At 38.2% G+C, this 18,146-nt stretch overlaps 1 protein-coding gene across 1 annotated transcript in view; it reads right to left on the reverse strand.

Moving 5' to 3' along the window:
• Window positions 1–18,146, reverse strand: part of TRIQK (triple QxxK/R motif containing) — a 59,566-nt gene that overhangs the window by 30,475 nt on the left and 10,945 nt on the right. Inside the window, exon 2 of the mRNA XM_030445634.1 lies at window positions 11,303–11,383. Coding sequence (XP_030301494.1) covers window positions 11,303–11,363 — 61 coding nt within the window. The 5' untranslated portion in view covers window positions 11,364–11,383. The remainder of the gene's footprint in view (window positions 1–11,302; window positions 11,384–18,146) is intronic.

Genomic DNA, 18,146 nt, shown 5'->3' on the forward strand with positions numbered 1-18,146 from the left:
CTCTTTGCATTGGTGACAGAAGTAACATGGGGAAGACAATCCTCTGTAGGCTACATTTTTTCTGCTTTTGCCACAGCCAAAATATTTCTATCTCCTCTGAAGAGTACATGAAAGCAGTTGTCTCTTTGTTCTTTTCATGATGATTACTAACTTGAATTTGATAGTTTTCTCTACACAAACTCAACAGGTCATACTTGCTTTTTCCATTAAGCCATTTGGACAGGAACTCTTCCATGGAATATATGCTATTGGATTTGCAGTTTTCCAAGCTGCCTATCAAGATACATGGAGCCTCCTGTGCTGCAGACATGAGTCTGATTTTCTTGTAACTCTACCAGTCGCTTCCATCTGGTATTGTACTTAACAGGTTGATTTTCTGAGACTCTTCACACTATGAAGTATGTTAAGGATTGTACCTCCAGTTCTATTTGATTTGCAATTTATTCAATGTTTCTCCCTGTGCACTTCATTCTAGTTTGCACAGTCTCCATTTCTTCCAGAAAAGACAGGGGACTGCAGTCTATCTTTCTTTTCTGGAAAAGTATTTCTTCAGAGATAATTCCACTAGTCACTTCATTCCATTTCTTTCTAATATTCAGCAGGTAAAATACACTATAGTATACCTGAGTGTTATGGAAAAGGTGGTAGTAAAAAAAGGACTGTATTCAGGTTCTGTTGTGGCTTCCATATGTATGGAAGATGAAATCATTGTTCACTGCAGACAGTGTAAAATAAGTCTAAAAATACATGGGCTTGAACTACCATAGTTTTTAGTTTTAAACTAATTCAGCCAGTAGGACTGATGGGACTGACAGAAGCCACTAAATTGAAACCAAGGTGATTCTAAGAAGTCAGGGAAAGCCTGTGAAGGAAGCAAGTCCTTACACTTCCTCATCTCTACAGTCTGTATATTATATGGAATATAATATATATATACTATTGGAATACTATATATTCCATATATATATATACACTATATACTATAGAATATAATATACTATTTCTAGACTTACTTGAGGTGTGGCTTGGCTTTGCAGTATGTTCAACAGCAACACTGGCTTGTGGAACTTGATGGCCTGAGTTTTGCTCACCCTTCAGTCCCTGAAGTGTGCCAAGCTGCTCTTCCATGCATATTAGTTCCATTTGTGCATGCAGTCAGATGATGAAGCAGATCAGGGAATTGATTCAACTGAAAAACTTCCCAACATATTTTTTTCTTCAAGCTGGATCAAAATGGTTCACAAACAGCTGTGCTTAGTATACTCTATACTCAGCATGGTATACTATATTCAGGATGGTATAGTACACGTTGTGACATGGGGACAGGAGCAACTAAAGAGTTGTAGCTGTTGCTAAAGGTCACATTGTAATGTCAAACTGTACCTTCTAACTGGTAGTAGTACTGTGGCACAACGTCAATAGGAACTGGAAGTCAGTTCTGCACACTTCAATTGTTAGAACAGTCCCTGGCTCCGTTTGTGCTCAGAGTAGCCCTCTCCCATGCAATTCCTACACACGGCTCAAGAGTTAACATGGGCCTGCAGCAATGCTCAATAAGCACATTGCAAGCAGCTGCTCTGTTTTAGAGATAAAACAGTTTAACAGTATGGTCAGGGTCATTCAATGCCAGTTGGTTTCTGTTCCAGAGAGCAATATCAGGCTCGTTTACCTTGCAAGTGCAGACAAGAATCACCAGCTCAGACTCAGACTTCTCAAGCATAAGAAGAGAAGCCTACAGAGGTGATTCTTACACATCCCCACTCAATATCTGCAGACATTTTAACACCTCCCAGGAGCAGGTGAAAACTTCTTCCATCTCTTCACTGACAGTGACTGAAAGTCCCCCAGTTCAGGTCTACACAAACAGTTGTGCACTCGTTCTGACTGTGACGTGAACCCGGTAGGTGCAAGCCAACATCAAACCATGAGATGCACAGCCACAATGCACAGCATCATGGCCCAGTTAATTATGCTAAGAGGGAGGCAGGTCAGCATGAGTACTGTGTTCAAGAGATTCAAGGCTGAGGGTTTTAACACATCCACCTTCTGAGCTCAGACTTATTCACAACAGTTTCAATGAATCTGGGCAACACTCATCAGTATGCCATAACCTTGAGCTGAAGGGACCATGTCTAATGCTTGAGACATTGTTTCACTCCATATGCCAGTTCATTATCCAGCTCCTCTCTGTTTTGACTGCCAACAAATAATGATGTTTTTCAACACTTCTCCACTAGGAACTGAATGCACAAACATCGCATCATAAATGCCACCCAACATCTGCCAGGCAGTTACCATCTTCCCATAACTAACACCTAGGCTGAACCTGAGCAAGTGATTTAGTGACGAGCTGTGTCACCATCCTCTTACCTATAACACTCTAGATCATCCAGAATCAAATTCTTATAAATGAGAAAGCCCACAGGTAGTCTAGTAAAATACCATAGGAAAATTAATTCTACTAAAGAATACATTCTAAATTCAATTATTTTGTTAATTAAAAATCAAATATCAAAATCAACGATGTTGGTATTGCTACAAATCTTACAGCACCAATGCAGATATGGTGATAATCATATGATAGCCACAAAAAATAAACTAAGAAAAAGGCAGGCTGTTTCCAGATTTTCTATTTAACAGGCAGTCAAAACTCTTGAAAATATTATTATTTAACCTGTGAATTATTTAAGAACAGTGCCAATAGACACACTTGGTCTCCTGGTAAACAGAGTATATATGTAGCTGGGATGATGACAAGGACTAGATTTCAAGTAAAGTATTTCACAGATAAAACATCAAATTAGTGACATGCTTTGTATTATTTGTAAATTTATTAATTATGACCAGAGACTGAATCAGGGCAGGGTATTTGATTTGCCATATTCCACTTCTTATTGCAGAGCTCTCTGTTCACTTCATGGTGCTTTGCTGTACTGAACCAACTGCTACACAAATGAAACATCTCAAAATAACTTAGAATGTGTAAATATTTTCAATAGTGCTTATTTTCTGCCTTTACCATTGAGTAAATGCAAAAGCTAGTTGCATAGTATTTATAGTTTATGTAACTGTAATTCAAAAACAACAAATTCAAAAAGCAACTGCTTTTTCATATTTTTATTCTAGCAGTCTGAGCTTATTATAATCATTCTCCTGCTGCCCTGTTACTTCATTTCCCACCCAACACTTAAAGCCTGCAAGTAATATATAAGGCCTAGAAGACAATCCCATAAATAGTTCAAGACCTTGAAAACCACAATGTAACCAGTTCCTAACTTTCTTCCAAAATAAGGCATAATAGATCTGCACAAGCTTCCACTGAAAAGATATTAATACAAACCAGTTACAGAAATCCCTGACAATGTACAATTAATGAACCACATGATAGCAATCACCAGTGTAAACAAATTCCTTACAAAAGCCAGATGGTCATGCTTACCCTCAACACAGACATCTAACACATTTACTTAAGGCCACAAATAGGTGTGATACCTACTGTACTACATGCTGCACACACGGTCAAGTCCTGAAGCAAGAAGTACAAAAATCCCTTCAGTTAAAACTCTTGAATTGAGCTAAGGAGACTCCTATGTTGTTCTTAGACCATCGCCCTCTGAAATGCTCACCAAACCCCTTGCTGCTTTCCTTTCTGCTAGTCCAGGCAGTGGAGGGGAAACAGAAGTTTTAACAGTGCTGGACTGGAAAGGTAAAAACCTCACTGCACCAAATAGAACAGCACAACACCTGAGAGCATTAGAACTGGAGCACTTAGAACTATGCACCATGTCCATGATGAACATCTCTCAAGCATATCCTGACAGAGACATGTGCACTGGGCATTTCATTCTTATGCCTTCTGCATTGTTGCCTTATGATAAAATAATAAGAAAACAGATTTGTATTTCACTGCCCAGCACTGCCTTGATATTGACCTATTACTTAGAAATCTAAGCACATGCACCATATGCAGAGAATACACATACAGGAACACTGTATACACAGAAAAATTATGTCTGAGATTATTTTAGAAATGGGTGCCTATAGTTAGATTTACAGATTCACATTGAGATACAAGTACTTTGAAGTTCACCCTTCACACATACGAACTAAGATTTTCAAAGCCTGGTGAAAGAATTTCTAAAAACATCAAACTGCTCTGATTCTAAATGTAATATAGGCATGTTTTTATCCCTATAGTGAAACTTTTATGTATTTTGGAGAGGATGCAAAGAGGCTGGTTCAGGTTGACTTTTTTTGACTTCAAAAATTAATCCATTGTAAAATGGATCAGAAGCTGAGAATAACTACAAGCACAAATATGGCTCATTTCAAGCACCCTGTAGACAGCAGATACCTTACAGGAATTCAAAGTGTTTGAAATAACACCATGTTGAAATGCAGTTCAGCAACTGGAAACAGTATGTCAAATTTCACTCTCATTTACATTTAGAAAAAAATTCACAGCAACTCCAGGGAGTGAAATAGTGATATTGTTGATGAGATTAAAATAAGAGCAGGTTATGAGCCTCCATCTGTATAAAAGTACTAAGCAAGTGTGGTATAAATGTATAGCAAAAGTGGTATAATCAAACAAGTTCAAAGAAAGTCTAGATTTTTCTGTGGAGAGGGTCAAGAGCCAGGGGTTAGATATACCATCTTCCTCTGTACACACTCCCACAGTCCCCTGGTTCAGCATCCACCTCTCCAGTCCCCGCTCAGGCTGGGGCTTCATTTACTTGGCAAACGAAAACTAAATAATATCTGTGCAAACACAAGTACATATCCAGATCAACCATAATCTTTTATGCTCTGACCCAAGGCAATAAAATATACTTTTACTTTGGACTTTTAAAAATAAGTGATCACCATACTGTATGTGCTTAAAATCCATCATCAGGCTTCACAGAACATATTTAAAACCATCCCAGTCATCACCAAATCTGGATTAAACTAGCACAGCCAGACAAGGTTTTACTTCAGAGCAGTGTTTTCCTCAGCCACTTCTGCTTTAGTTTCCAAGAAGTGATGCTACTGGCACAAAACTGAAATCCAAGCAGCAATCACTGACCAAAAGAGCTAGTTCAACTTTTGTGACAAAGAAATTCATTCTTCATAAAACCCCCTCCCAAACAAAAGGGACAACACATGGTACCTGTGCTGTATCACTGTGAAGTATTAAACTCAGCATAGGAAAAGATTCTAAAACTTGCCAACAGTCACACATAATAGCAAAAGGAGGAGTTTTTCCTATTTCTCTTTATTATGTGCTTAATAGTACATTTTACTAGAGAAAAAAAAAAAAAAAGAGTAAATGTAATGTTCCATATGAAAAAAAAAATCCCCAACAACTATGGCATGTAATGGAACTGCCTACTTCTTGGCTTGTTTTTTTCACTCTAAATAAATAGTAGGAGAGATGTCTTCCCATTTGTCTCAACATAAAACAGTAAATAGGTGACTGGCAACAAACATGGGGGAAAAAAAGATCACTAATTAAAAAAAAAAAGGTTGGAGAATTTTCATTACATTGACATCAGTCCTGCTACACCTTTGCTTGTGACTGCAGAGAGCAATCTCAATGATGCAAATGCTGCCTTCTGGCCCTGTGTCTTTTCTTAGCAGACAAAAGATGTAAGAATTCCTGTTTTGTGGCAAATAGTGTGAATTTGAAATTTTCAGCACATGTTCAGTCGAAACTTTTTTTGCTGTTGCTGCTGTTGTTTCAGAAATTAAATCTAAAACTTTGATGCTGATGACTAACATTTTCTGACTGAAAACAAAACAATCACATTTTACTTCAAAGTATTTACTTCAGAAAAAAGTATCAAAATGTAAAACTTTTCCTAGAATGCTAGTGGCCAGTTTGATTTCAGTATGGCACTACTCAGAATAAGGAAGGCAGAGGGACATGAACTCTGTAAAAAAGATAGAGAAGGTGAACAACAGAAAACAAAAAGTTGAGGTGCTAGAGAGTAAAGACACTTCTTTTAGCAGTAGGGCAAGTAGAGACGATTATGTGCCACAAAAAGGGTTTTCCTTTAAAGTGAGAGAAGCAGCAGGGTCATACTCATCAATGAGTGGGTAGCTGGAGGTGGGAACCCCAGAGACGTTCTTGCTGTCCTCATCCATCCATCTCACCAACATCTAATCTTTCATATTGTCAATGCAGCCGTATTACAACAAATGACTCCTGGTTTGGGAGACTGGGACTGCTCTCCTTTGCAGTCATCCCACTGACATCTGAGCTAATACATACAGGAATCTGGAAGGCAAGAGAGCCCAACTCTGTTTGCCATACTCATGCTGGCAGACAAGATCTTCTCTGTCTCATTGGGACCCTTGGCACTAGGATGAGATGTCTTTCTTCCATAATAGCCACCAGGTCCCCAACCAAGGAGTTTTTAAAAAGGGGTGACTTTACCAACAGTTTTATCTGTTAGTTCAGGTGGGCAGTTATCTCTCTCACTTCCTGTGTTGCTAAGGCCAGGGTCACAAGAATTCCACCCCATCGCTCTGCATGTGCTATAATAAAAAGCACCACCCCATCATGCTCAGCCTAGTACCTTGTGCTTTCCAAAAAAAAAAAAAAAAAAATTTATTTTCATTCATAACTTTCACTCCTTCCTGGAGAATGTAAGGAGCCTTGTTTACTCCAAAGATCCCCTGGGTTATGCCTGTATAAGCTCCAGCCTCTAAAGGATCAAGCTGGCAAGTTGGAAGATACAGAACAGACAATAAGCAGACCTTTGAGTCTACAAATTGGAGGTTGAATGATTGGCAAACAACCTCTCCTCATGAAAAATTATGTTACAGCAACACAATAGTATGGGAGCCAAAAGTATGTCTATTCCTGATTTGTAGACCAGGTTTTAGTTATGCTATAATCCTCTCAGTATGCCTGCTTAGGATCCCGCAATCACACGAGTCATGAACACTACCCACAAATCCTGTGGCTTCCATGCCGAGCAAGCAACACACCAGATGAAGAAAGATGGAAAATATACATGTGGAATTGTTCTGGGAACTTAAAGCACACATAACAGTAAACAAAGCAAATATGGTGCAAAACCTGTTGCTATTTTCACAGCATTTGCGGAGCAAGGCTGCATAAATGCAGAAAGATGCAAACTGCCTCACACCTTTCCTCCAATCTCAGCAAATTAGGCACAGCAGCACAAACAGCAGCAGTGAGAAGGAAACGCTGTGCAGAAGAGCTGCTTTGTTTGCTGCTGTGCTACAGGTATGTGTTTGTGTATGTGAGAGAGAGCTGAAGAAATGAATGTTTAAATTGCTTTTGCTCATTCCTCCCTCAGAGCCTCCACTGTGCACGGGGATTGAATTGGGAGATTCCCTTGCTGCTGTCCTGCCTTTCCATGCACAGTCTAAGCCAATTTGAAAAAGGTTGCTGCTGCTGTTCCTTGTCCCAGCTGGGGATGTTCTTCGTGAAGTCAGTGCTGGTTTGGTCTGGTAAGTAAAAGGCTTCCTCTGCTCCTCATAGAAAAGGCAGTGCTGTGGTCAGACACGGGAGCACTTTCTGAACTATAGACACTACAGAAAAATTTTGGCTGGTGGCAGGAGAGATGGCTGAAAGCCAGCTGACAGACAAGAGCAATGTTGATCTCCAAATCCTCTGAGAATGCTACTGAAGCAAAGAGCAACCACTAGCAGCATAATGGCAAAAAAGACACAAGTAGTCTTCCCTCATGGAGGAGAGAAAAAGGCAAACGGCTGAACTGAAGCAATCAACACGAACTTGAACCATGGCACAGGGCAAACATGTGGCGTGCCGTATGGAAACTCAGAACAAAACAGAAAGCTTGGAATGAAATTAAATTAAAAGTCTGCTTTTACTTCAAATTACTCCACGAAACATCTAAGTGAAAATTATGTTGAAGTTGACATGACTTTGTAACATGTTGTTCATTGAAGACTGTGACTTTTTCATTAAAAAAAAAACACAAACCAGGTATTAAAAATGTTTCAATCTGTTTCCCTTCTATCCATCAAGACTAGAAAATATTAAATTGTTAGCTAAAAATTATGCCCCACCACTAGGCAGCAATACCTATTTAGCCAGCACCCATCATATTTTCAGGAATCCATAGATACCTACTGCATGGAAAGGAATCACTCCAAACTTGGATTTAAAACTTTAAACAGGTTAGATAAAACATTTTTTTAAGGATAGGTGCCACACAGCCTCCCCTGGCTCACTGTTTCTAGATATAGTCCCATAAGCAATGCAGTCCTGGAGCATCATGGCATTCTTTATTCTAAGAGATCTTCTACTGCATGGCGTCCCATTAAAGCCTTCCTGCAAAAGTACTTATGCTGCCAAATCCAGGGTTTATTTGATAATTTTTTTAAGACAACACTGAAATTCTTCCTATATAATTTTTAATAAGTATCTGAATGAAATCACACAATGAAGATTTAGATCAAGAGGAGCCAATATGAAGGATCTGAACATATCTCCTATAAGAAAAGTCTGGGAGATCTGGGACCGGTTATCCACAAGAATGGAAGGCTTGGGGAGACCTAATCAATGTACATAAATATCAGAAAGCAGAGTGCAAAGAGGATGGGGCCAGGCTCTTCTCACTGGTGCCCAGTAAACAGGACCAGAAGCAATGGGCATATACTGAAACACAGGAAATGACATTTAAATATAAAACCACTTTTTATTTGAAGGTGGTCAAACACAGGAACAGTTTGCCCAGAGATGTTGTAGTCTCCCTCCCTGGAGGGATTAAAAAAGATGTTTGGACATGGTCCTAGGCAACTGTCTCAAGGTGGCCTGGCCTGACCAGAAGGGTTGGACCAGATGACCTCCAGAGGTCCTGCCAACTTCCACCATCCTGTGATTCTGTGATAAAAAGATGGAATTATCATCACTTGCACAAAACTATATAGCAAGAAAAAAAACCATTAAAGAAGTAATGGGAAAAAAAAAAAAAAAAAAAAGAAAGATTTTAATATTCATTATGGCAAGATAAGTTCCTTATTGCACAATATTTTTATTTATTGTACCTAAGAGCATAATGAGAATAGAAGGATGGCTCCACTAAGTTCAGCCACCAGGAATAAAGCTTGACCAAACTGCTTATACATGAAACTCAAAAAACCACCACAACACTGAAGTATTAAAACACATCCACAAACGTTCAATTCCCCCCTCTCACATTCATTAAGTTCACTGGTGAGATCAGAGAACTCATTTCCATTGGCAAACTATGGCTCAATCAGTCAGTGTCCAGGGTGGGAGCTGAAAATATTGTCATCAGAGCACAAGGCAGTGGATAGTCTATTTTAGTTCTTGCTCTCTGTCCCCTAAGGAATACTGCAATCACAGAAACACCTCCTAGGTTATACACTTGATTTGCCTGCTGGCATGAGGTTCTTCCCCACAGTAATGTTTAACACTTGCTTTTGCCAAGTTAAAAGTATTGTGTCACGTCTAAGGAAAATGAGTTTATTATGAGCCCCCTCAGACACTGTATTTTGCACTGCCCAGTGGATCAAGGTGCTGCATCATATAACAGGGAAGCTGCCAAATTGTTCAGCCAACATGCTAACCTAAAACCGGAAAGTCAGCTACGTAACAGGATCCCTCTGAGTGCTGGGCCCAAATACAGATCCTCACACCCTCTTGCTGCAGCATCAGTGCTCTTTCCTGCTCAAGATACAGCTGATCAGTCCTGGGGCATCTCACAGGTGTGAGAAGTAAAACTGTGGTGGTAATGTGCAAGAAATAGACCAAGCTGTGGAAGAGCAAAAGATAATTTTGTGAGTCTCATATTTAGAGGCAGCTTTACACTCTGCTGCTCCTCCAGCAGCCCAGCCTGCTCTCCAGGGATCCCACTGGAGATCATCAGTCCTATAGAGTCCTACAGAGGACTTTCCAAAATTACTTCAACCAGTGGTCACAAAAGGCAGAAAAACAACCCTAAAGAAGGTGGTTGAAAAAGAGGTGACCACGACAAAAAAATATGCAGAGAAAATTCCAGAAAGCTGATGCAATCGTCCTCTCCCCACACAGTTACACAGGAAAAGCTGTCTCAAAGATGAGCTGCAGGGCTCCTACTCCTCACCAAACCTATTTGGGTGAATTATTTGTGCTATGATTTGTTAGGTAATGGTTTCCTTGAAAGGTTTTCTGTAAGAAACCTACAATGCACAAAAGAGGAGAGTCCACCTATTTAAACATTTTTCCAGTATATCTGCTTCCCATCTGTAAAGGTACTCAGAAGTTTTCAGCAGTGGTTTTAATGATCAGAGAGCGAACCAATGAAGCTAGACACACAAAATGACCAAGATTAAGAAAATATAGAGCATTCCACTGCTATCTAAAACAAATGAAATATAAAATAGTTCCTTACTTTCAACTTTAAATTCAGAAAAAAACATAAGCCATATTAAAAGTAATAAGGCAGCACTTAAAAAAAATAAGACATGATAAAAATAAGATAGTTCATATACCCCTCTTTTGCCACGAGAATGTACATTATAAACAGCATTTTATTCCCAGACACTTGCTATTTTTCTGCATATTTAAACACAGATGTGGGTGCTAAGCAACGTGAAACAAACTCATTTACTTAAATAACAGAGTACAGATTAAGGTACTTCAATTTATATACATACTTTTTACATACTGTGTCTGCATTATATTTTATTTTATTTTTAGAGAAGCAGAATCCTCATATATGGATTCCAAAATAAGCCATTTGCATTTAAGCAATTCTGCTATGTATGTATCTGTGTGAGTGCACAGGTGCCCATTCATACGTGTGTGTGTGTATACAAGCTTCCTACACATCTGAATAAGAACAGGAAAAAAAAACCAACTAGGAAAAGAAACAACAGGTTAAGAATATTCCATTAGTGTGAGAATAAATGCAGTTACACAACGTTAAGGTCTCTATAGTTCAGCATATCAAAAACTGTTATGATGTAAGGAAGCATTTTGTCTGAAATGCCTGTATTTTAAACTGGAGACAAACAGGAAAATCAGGGAAGTTCCAAGAGCCCAGAAACATTGTGGAGCTGCCACACTGCAGTATTTCACTAGTACTTCCAAAACCAGAACATGGACTTTTTCAAGTTATCCAAAACACTCTCTTCATTAAAAGTTTTGCTGAATAAATCAGTCAACTGCACATAAAAAAAAGTTTCCCTGTGTTATGCATTATTTTTTACCACTTGGAAGCAAAACAAAGTGTTAAATTCTGTTACACTAACTGGTTTGGCTGGAAAAAGAGGTTTTTTTTCAAGCACACAAAGTTTTCTTCATATCTCTTACCTATTTGCTTCCTGTATTGGTCAACAGGAGTCCTTGCTGTAGAGGCATCTTTTCTACCCATCGTTTTCAATCCAAAAATTGCTGTCAGTATTAGAAAAAAAATATGGATTACTCCTAAATCATTGCTGAGGAAATCAATGACTTAAAGCATCAGAAAGAACTGTAGCAAGCAACATTTACACGATTATGCACAGACTTCCCAGAGTACAATGAGATACTGACTTCACTATTCTGAAGACTAATAGACATATTCTAAACATACCTTTCCCCCCATTGCATGGATTACAACATTACAGAATGGCTGTTAGTTTGAATTAAGAAAAGGGGGGGGAGAAAAAAAAAAAAAAAAGGTAGGGGGGGAGGACAGGGAATGTTAAAACTGATTGCACTCTAATTCAGCATTTGGTACCAGTGAATTAATTACTATATTATTTTTTTCTTTAGTAAACTATGGAGTGAATGTGGTATTGTGAGCTGCTTGTATTGGTGGCAAACACATTCCCACTATGCCCAGGGTCTGAGGCAAGATGAGGCAGATGTGCATCCACAGGTGTAATTACTCAGGAAATCCACCTGAAGACTCAGCCCTCCAGCCACCCTGAGCAAAAGGGAGGAACAAGATATCTAAAATGCAGCAACCCCACACTCTCCTATCTTCTTGGCATGGGGTCTAGAGATCTATGAATGAAAAGAAAGCTGAGGATAAAGGTGAAAGCTGGGGCTGTGCCCATTTTACACCTCCCAGCCAAAAATACACTTAGTTAGAAAGCACCCTGAATGGGCTTCTGTTATTGCACAGCACAAGCAGGTGACACCATTGAATAAGGAACTTTGCTATCTTTCATTTAAGATGCTCTTTTTGGTACTTTGGTGCTTCCACACCGTCCATGTAACTGAGAAAGTATCATCTGAGTAGTATTTTTGCTCCCAACACAGCAATTTAACACGCAAAACCTTATAGTGTCATATTCATCCCTTTTCAGGGCTGCCACCCAAAAGATATAGTAAGAGCGTGCAAACATCCTAATTTCACTTCTTTTTCCATAGCCATAAAAACACCTGGCATTTATAGTCATACTTGTTGCTCACAACACTGGTTTTCAACCATTTTGGCTGGGCTTAAGTCACCACTCAGGGTGATGAAAAGCCCCACCAGCTGACCACATCCATGATGCAAGCATCCCAGTAGCAACTTCTGCATTCACAAGAGGACTGACATTTTTCAGAAGTGCCAGATTTACCACGCAAGCACAGATGATGCAAAACAGCCAAGGTTTTTTTCTCAGCTGGCCTTGGTGAGCACAGGGCTGAGGACAAACTTTGGCTGAACCATCCCAGGTAGCCTGCCTGCTCCCCCTCCTCCCTTTTTAAGCTTCCCAGCTATTCTCCTAAATTGCATTTCTTCCATAAAGTTCACATCGTAAGAAGAGTGCAAAATAAAAGTAGCATTTAAACTTTCAGCTATTTAAGGAAATAACATTGTAAAACTAGTTCTTGGCTTTTTTATGCCAGTGTTAGAGACTGTTTTGACTTTCCTTTTGCAATTTCAATAGCCTACTAATGTTTTGCAACAAAACATCAGCTGTGAAAGATGTTAGCAGTTTTAACAGTGCCAATAAAACACAAGGAAAAAACACAGGAAAAAATTATTTCCCAGCTTAATATAAGCCACAAAGATTCTTGTATTTGCCCGTGTGGCTCAGTGTCACCGACTCCTGCATCTAGAACCTCAACTCCTCTTTGTTCTTCAAAGGGATGCAGTAATCATCATTCATTTCCAGTGCTTTGATGGTTAGATAGCAAATGCCTAGGAAACCCATGGAGACATTAGCACATACAGCCGTGATGTCTAATAAGACAGCTATTTGCATAAAAGATCAGCCACAATTTAAAATGTGTTGTGATAGATGTGGAAAGGGAATAACAGATCTATATTAGCATGTAGGAAAGCAAGATTGTTTTCACAATTTAATTCCTCAGGGAGTGTGGCTCATCACCTTCTCTTGTAAAGAATCCTGCACTCCCTGAGGAAGCAACTTGCCACGAGCCAGAGTTAAACTAAAATATGGATTAATAAGAGATAATATTTATTATTTATGAATCTTGCTGTAGGTTTCTGACATAATTTTCTGATCAGATTTCCATGAAGAAAAAGCTTGGATACTTTATGAGCCACAAAATGTTTTGAAAAACACACTTTCTCCATTTAAAATCATATCCTACAAGCTGACCATCTTAACTTCACTGAACAAAATCTGCACTTTCTTTCCCAGCTACCCCTGGCTGCTCCACTGCTTCCAGTGGCAGTGTCTGGAGGATTTGGTCTTCCCTCCATTTCCCTGCCAAACTGAAGGGATAGGCAGAGCACTGCTCTGCATCCACCTCAAGCAGCCTTCAGGACCCTGCAATGTTAATGGCTACATTAACACTTTAAAAATGTATATATAAAGGAGGCTGTCATTGCTCTTTTTACATATTACTAAAAATACTTCAAGAGTAATTTCAGATCATTTGAAGGCAATGTAAGCTTTCCACAGTTTTTAAGCTTTTATTAAAGGTGGCTTTATGAAAAGGAAGGCCCACTTCAGTGATTTTTTGTTGCTGTTTCAGAGATGTTACAAGGTCAAAAGACAGTTTTGGTTTTGTGGTTCCCTTACACTGTTTTTTTACCCTCTTTCTCTTGCCTGCTAGTAAGTCACCTGTGAAGCCTTACACCCTCAGAAGAACATTCTTTTTCTCTTCCTCCCATTTTATTCACAAGCAGTGACTAATAATAGTACATGCAACAAATTGCCTGTTTTCACCTCCAACTGTCAATAGCATTTTAAGAAATACATTCTGGATGTCCATTCTAACCACAGGAGTGTTTAAATCCCAGCTCACTATCACAGATGCTTACGCTGCTTGTATAAATAAACAAACAAACTAAAATAAGCAATTACTTTAATGAAATAAAAATATACTGTGCATGTCTTTAGAAATACTAATTAAAAAAAAAAAAGTACGGAACTATAGAGCACAAAAAATTGAACTCTGTGCATTTATAGTGCAATACAAATGATGAATAAAAGTGGTAAGGCTTAAAGCATGACCCAGTGAACACACAAAGATCTACACACACAAACTTTCTTAGTGGTGATATTCCATATTATGTCTGACTACTTTTAACAATAAGCTGCCTAAATATTAACAGTGGGCATATTAAAGAAATTATCAATGAAGTGACCGGTTTGCAGCCAAAATATAGCCTGTTAGATGAGAAAAAAGGAAGAAAAACTTCAGGATAGAAAAGAACAGCCACAGAACATAAAAATACTGGGCCAAGTCTTCATCTGTAACTGAAAATGCAGGTGAATGCCCATTGTATAACTGCAGAAGTACCTTATCTTTAATTGCAAATTGATATCTGACTTTAAAATTCTTTTTTTTAATGGTGGTTGATAATTTGAACTCATAATATGAATAATTTTAAAATATGACTGAAAGCTTACTGGAGGCCATGAAAGAATAGGTCTTTCACCAGTCAATGCCATAGCTCACAGTTTAATAAATAATGCATATTAAAACCCTTACAAGTTACAAGAGAGCAAAAATAAAGCCTCCTCAGGTAAAATCCAGGGAGCACATCACATTCTCAGTGAACATCAAGTTATTCCCAAGAACTGCTAGAACTGCACTTAAGTGGGAGGCTATCTGCATGCAGGTATTTTGGAAATCCTTGCTATTGATCATGTGAGTTGGGTTTTTGTTGTATTGCTGAAGTACAGTAACTAAGATATGTCTGTACAGCAGTGGAAGAAATGCAATGGAAGTAACCTGCAGCCAGAATTGCAAGAATAATGCAGATGAACAATTTAACCATACTTCAGCTCATGATTTTAAAAATTTTACTTGAAAGAAAACAGAAAAAAGAAAAAAAATGGAAAAAAAAAGCCCTTCTTCATGATAAGTCTTACAATAGCATTCATGATTCCTCTGGAAAGTCACTCTCAAAGGATGAGACTATTATTTCAAAAGAAAAACTACCTGACCATGATGCTTCTTGCAGAAACTGGCTCACCCTTCTTTGAGGATTTATTTCTGTCATGATTTAGGCCCAGCCATTCATAAACAGGCTTTTAGTAAGAGGAACATTTTAATTTTCATTAATTAATTTAACCTTGAAAATGGCAGAGCTTGATTGAAATTCAGTTATATTTGGGAGGATGAATCAAAAAACCCAAGATCCATGACTCCAGATGAAACAAAAATTACCAAAATAATTTTAACCTTCTGCACAAGCACAACGAACACACAACCATATCCCAAGATACAAACCATCTAGGAATTACAGCTTTTATTCTGGCATGTATCAGGCTGCTTCATGGGTTCATACAAGCAGTAGGAACAAAACATGTTGTTACTTCCAGTAAGAGCTCTTTGTACTCCAAAGAAAGAAGCTTCTCTGTTTGTTATTTACACAGCACCTATGAAACTCATGAAATTAGCTCTAAACATAAGTAACAAAGTAGTACACAGTTAGTAGTAGTTTATTCAACACTCAGCATATCCTCCAGGCTGTTTCAAAATCCTGAGGCAATATATTATGAAAAATAAATTTCATCAACAACCCAGATTAGTCCCACCCAATTTCAGGAAGGTAAGTGAGACACCAGAGTTATACAAAAGGCCACCTCTGCTCCCTTTTACAGTGAATGAAGAAATGCAATAGTAAGGAATCCAAACTGCCTCTTGTAATCTTGCTTTCTTGCTATGCACCTAAATGTCCCCTAGGTACCTACAATTTGGTGGGATTATTTAGGCCCAAATATTTGCATTTGTTCCTTTAGCAAAAAGTCTACTTACATTTGCTACGTATAAAATGCTTTTAAACTTTTCAACTCTTCAGGTATTTCTCATTACATGTAGTCATAACAGACAGGAAGAAAAGTGAAAATTTCAAGGACTGCAAAACCTGAAAAAGATTTTTTCAAAAGACTTCACTCTTATGCAATTTTTTTTTTTTTTTTAAAGCAAGTAGAGGCTATTAAAAATGTCAAAGATTCTTTCCATTCCCAGTAAAATTTGTCACACCTTCTCTGGTAGGAAGAATCAAAACGTACTTGGCAAAAGCTCCCTTATAAAAACATTACCTATATAAAAGGTAGTTCTTCAGCAGTTTTGGTGCTACACTTTTTATAAAAACAATATGGTATTTTGCAGAAGAATATTCCTAATTCTGTGATCCTATGCACCTTACATTTACTCTTCGTTATTCAGATTTGTCATTTGTCTTCAGAACCAAATACCCCACTCACTTCAGAGCTGAGTAGTTATACCATCTGTGAAGCATACATTCATTTCAATATGAAGACAGATCTTATTCTGAACAAATTTCAAATTCCAAATGTTCAAAGATGAACTTTTTTTTTCATTTTTATGAATATATGATGGCAGTGGTGTGTCAAGAAAATATCCTTAAGGAAGTTCATGAAGGGATAAAACATACATGTGGTTCAAGTCTGCTTTACCAGACAATTCAAATGTAGCATTTCCCAGAGGAAAGAGTAATCTCTGCTATAGGCAAAACTACACAATAAATGACACCATATGCAGTATTTCAGAATAACATTCTTCAAAATAACAGAATCTGTTTGTTTTGGTTTGGGTTTTTTTTTTCTTTTTTCTTTTGGGGGGGTGTCTATGGTAGAAATCAGAGGTAGAGAGGGTGAGAAGAGAAAGGGAATCCAGACGACTCTGGTTCCCAGATGCACTTCCACCAAGGATGGACATAGCTTCCACAGGAGCAACCAGAGATGCTGTACCTTCAGACCATAGAGGAGGCTGTAAGTACAGAGGACACTACCACCACCACAACTGCACAAGATGGAAACTAAGCACACACTCATTGCCTCACCAGTTAAAAGTTCATTGAGTCAAGAGCACTTACAAGAAACAATTATTTGTTGCATCTCAGAAGCTGAAGTGGCAGCAGCAAACACTTTGAGATTCAGTTAAATCCAGGCAGTTATATTCCCTCTTTGATCCCCACCACAAAACCCTTCACCACCTATTTCCTTTGATGAAGAAGGGAATAATTTAAATAACAGGTACAAAGCTAGAGGTCATACATCTTAAATTTCCAAATCAGCTAAGCCTGCCTCAGCACTTCACTTCTAATATGTTATGATGTTACAATTCTGGAATAATTCTCAGAGCACCACACGGTTTCACTGAGGTCTTATTCCAAAACCTCAGAAACTTCATTTTGCCCTGCCAGCTGTTACAGCAGCAAGGTAAGAGCCACTTCTCCTTCCCCTTCTTTAAACCAGAAAACAAATCCTCTATTCTTTCCTCTCATTACTTTTGGGAAGCAAGAAAAAGATCCTACTCCTTTCCTAGGACTGTCACAAGTTATACTTCGCTACAATTTTCGATATTGCAAAAAGTAATACAACCCAGTGAAATCTTGTGACTTTTGAAGCTATTCACACTAAGTTATTCTAATAAGTAATTCAATTTTGAGCTTTTTTTGTTTGCTTTTACTGTGACTTTTTTTTCCCCTTGCATTGTCTTGGACTATTAAAAATCCAAAATTTAAGTGACTTATTTAAATATTGAAAAAGTTTCAAGAAATGTGGCAAAACAAGGCAATTTGATTAATTTTTCCTATTTAATTCTAATATTGATATTCCATGTATTCTGACTCTATTTTCACTGAATTTTTGTCTATAGTTCAAGAAGAAAACCAGTTCTCAGGACATAATCCATTCCTGCTTAACTCAGCCTAATCACTGAAAACCAGAGGAAGTGAAAACAGTCACAAATGAGCCACACAGGCATAAAGCCGAGAGGCAGACAAATG

This window comes from Calypte anna, chromosome 2 (assembly GCF_003957555.1).
Source record: "Calypte anna isolate BGI_N300 chromosome 2, bCalAnn1_v1.p, whole genome shotgun sequence".
NCBI lineage: Eukaryota > Metazoa > Chordata > Aves > Apodiformes > Trochilidae > Calypte > Calypte anna.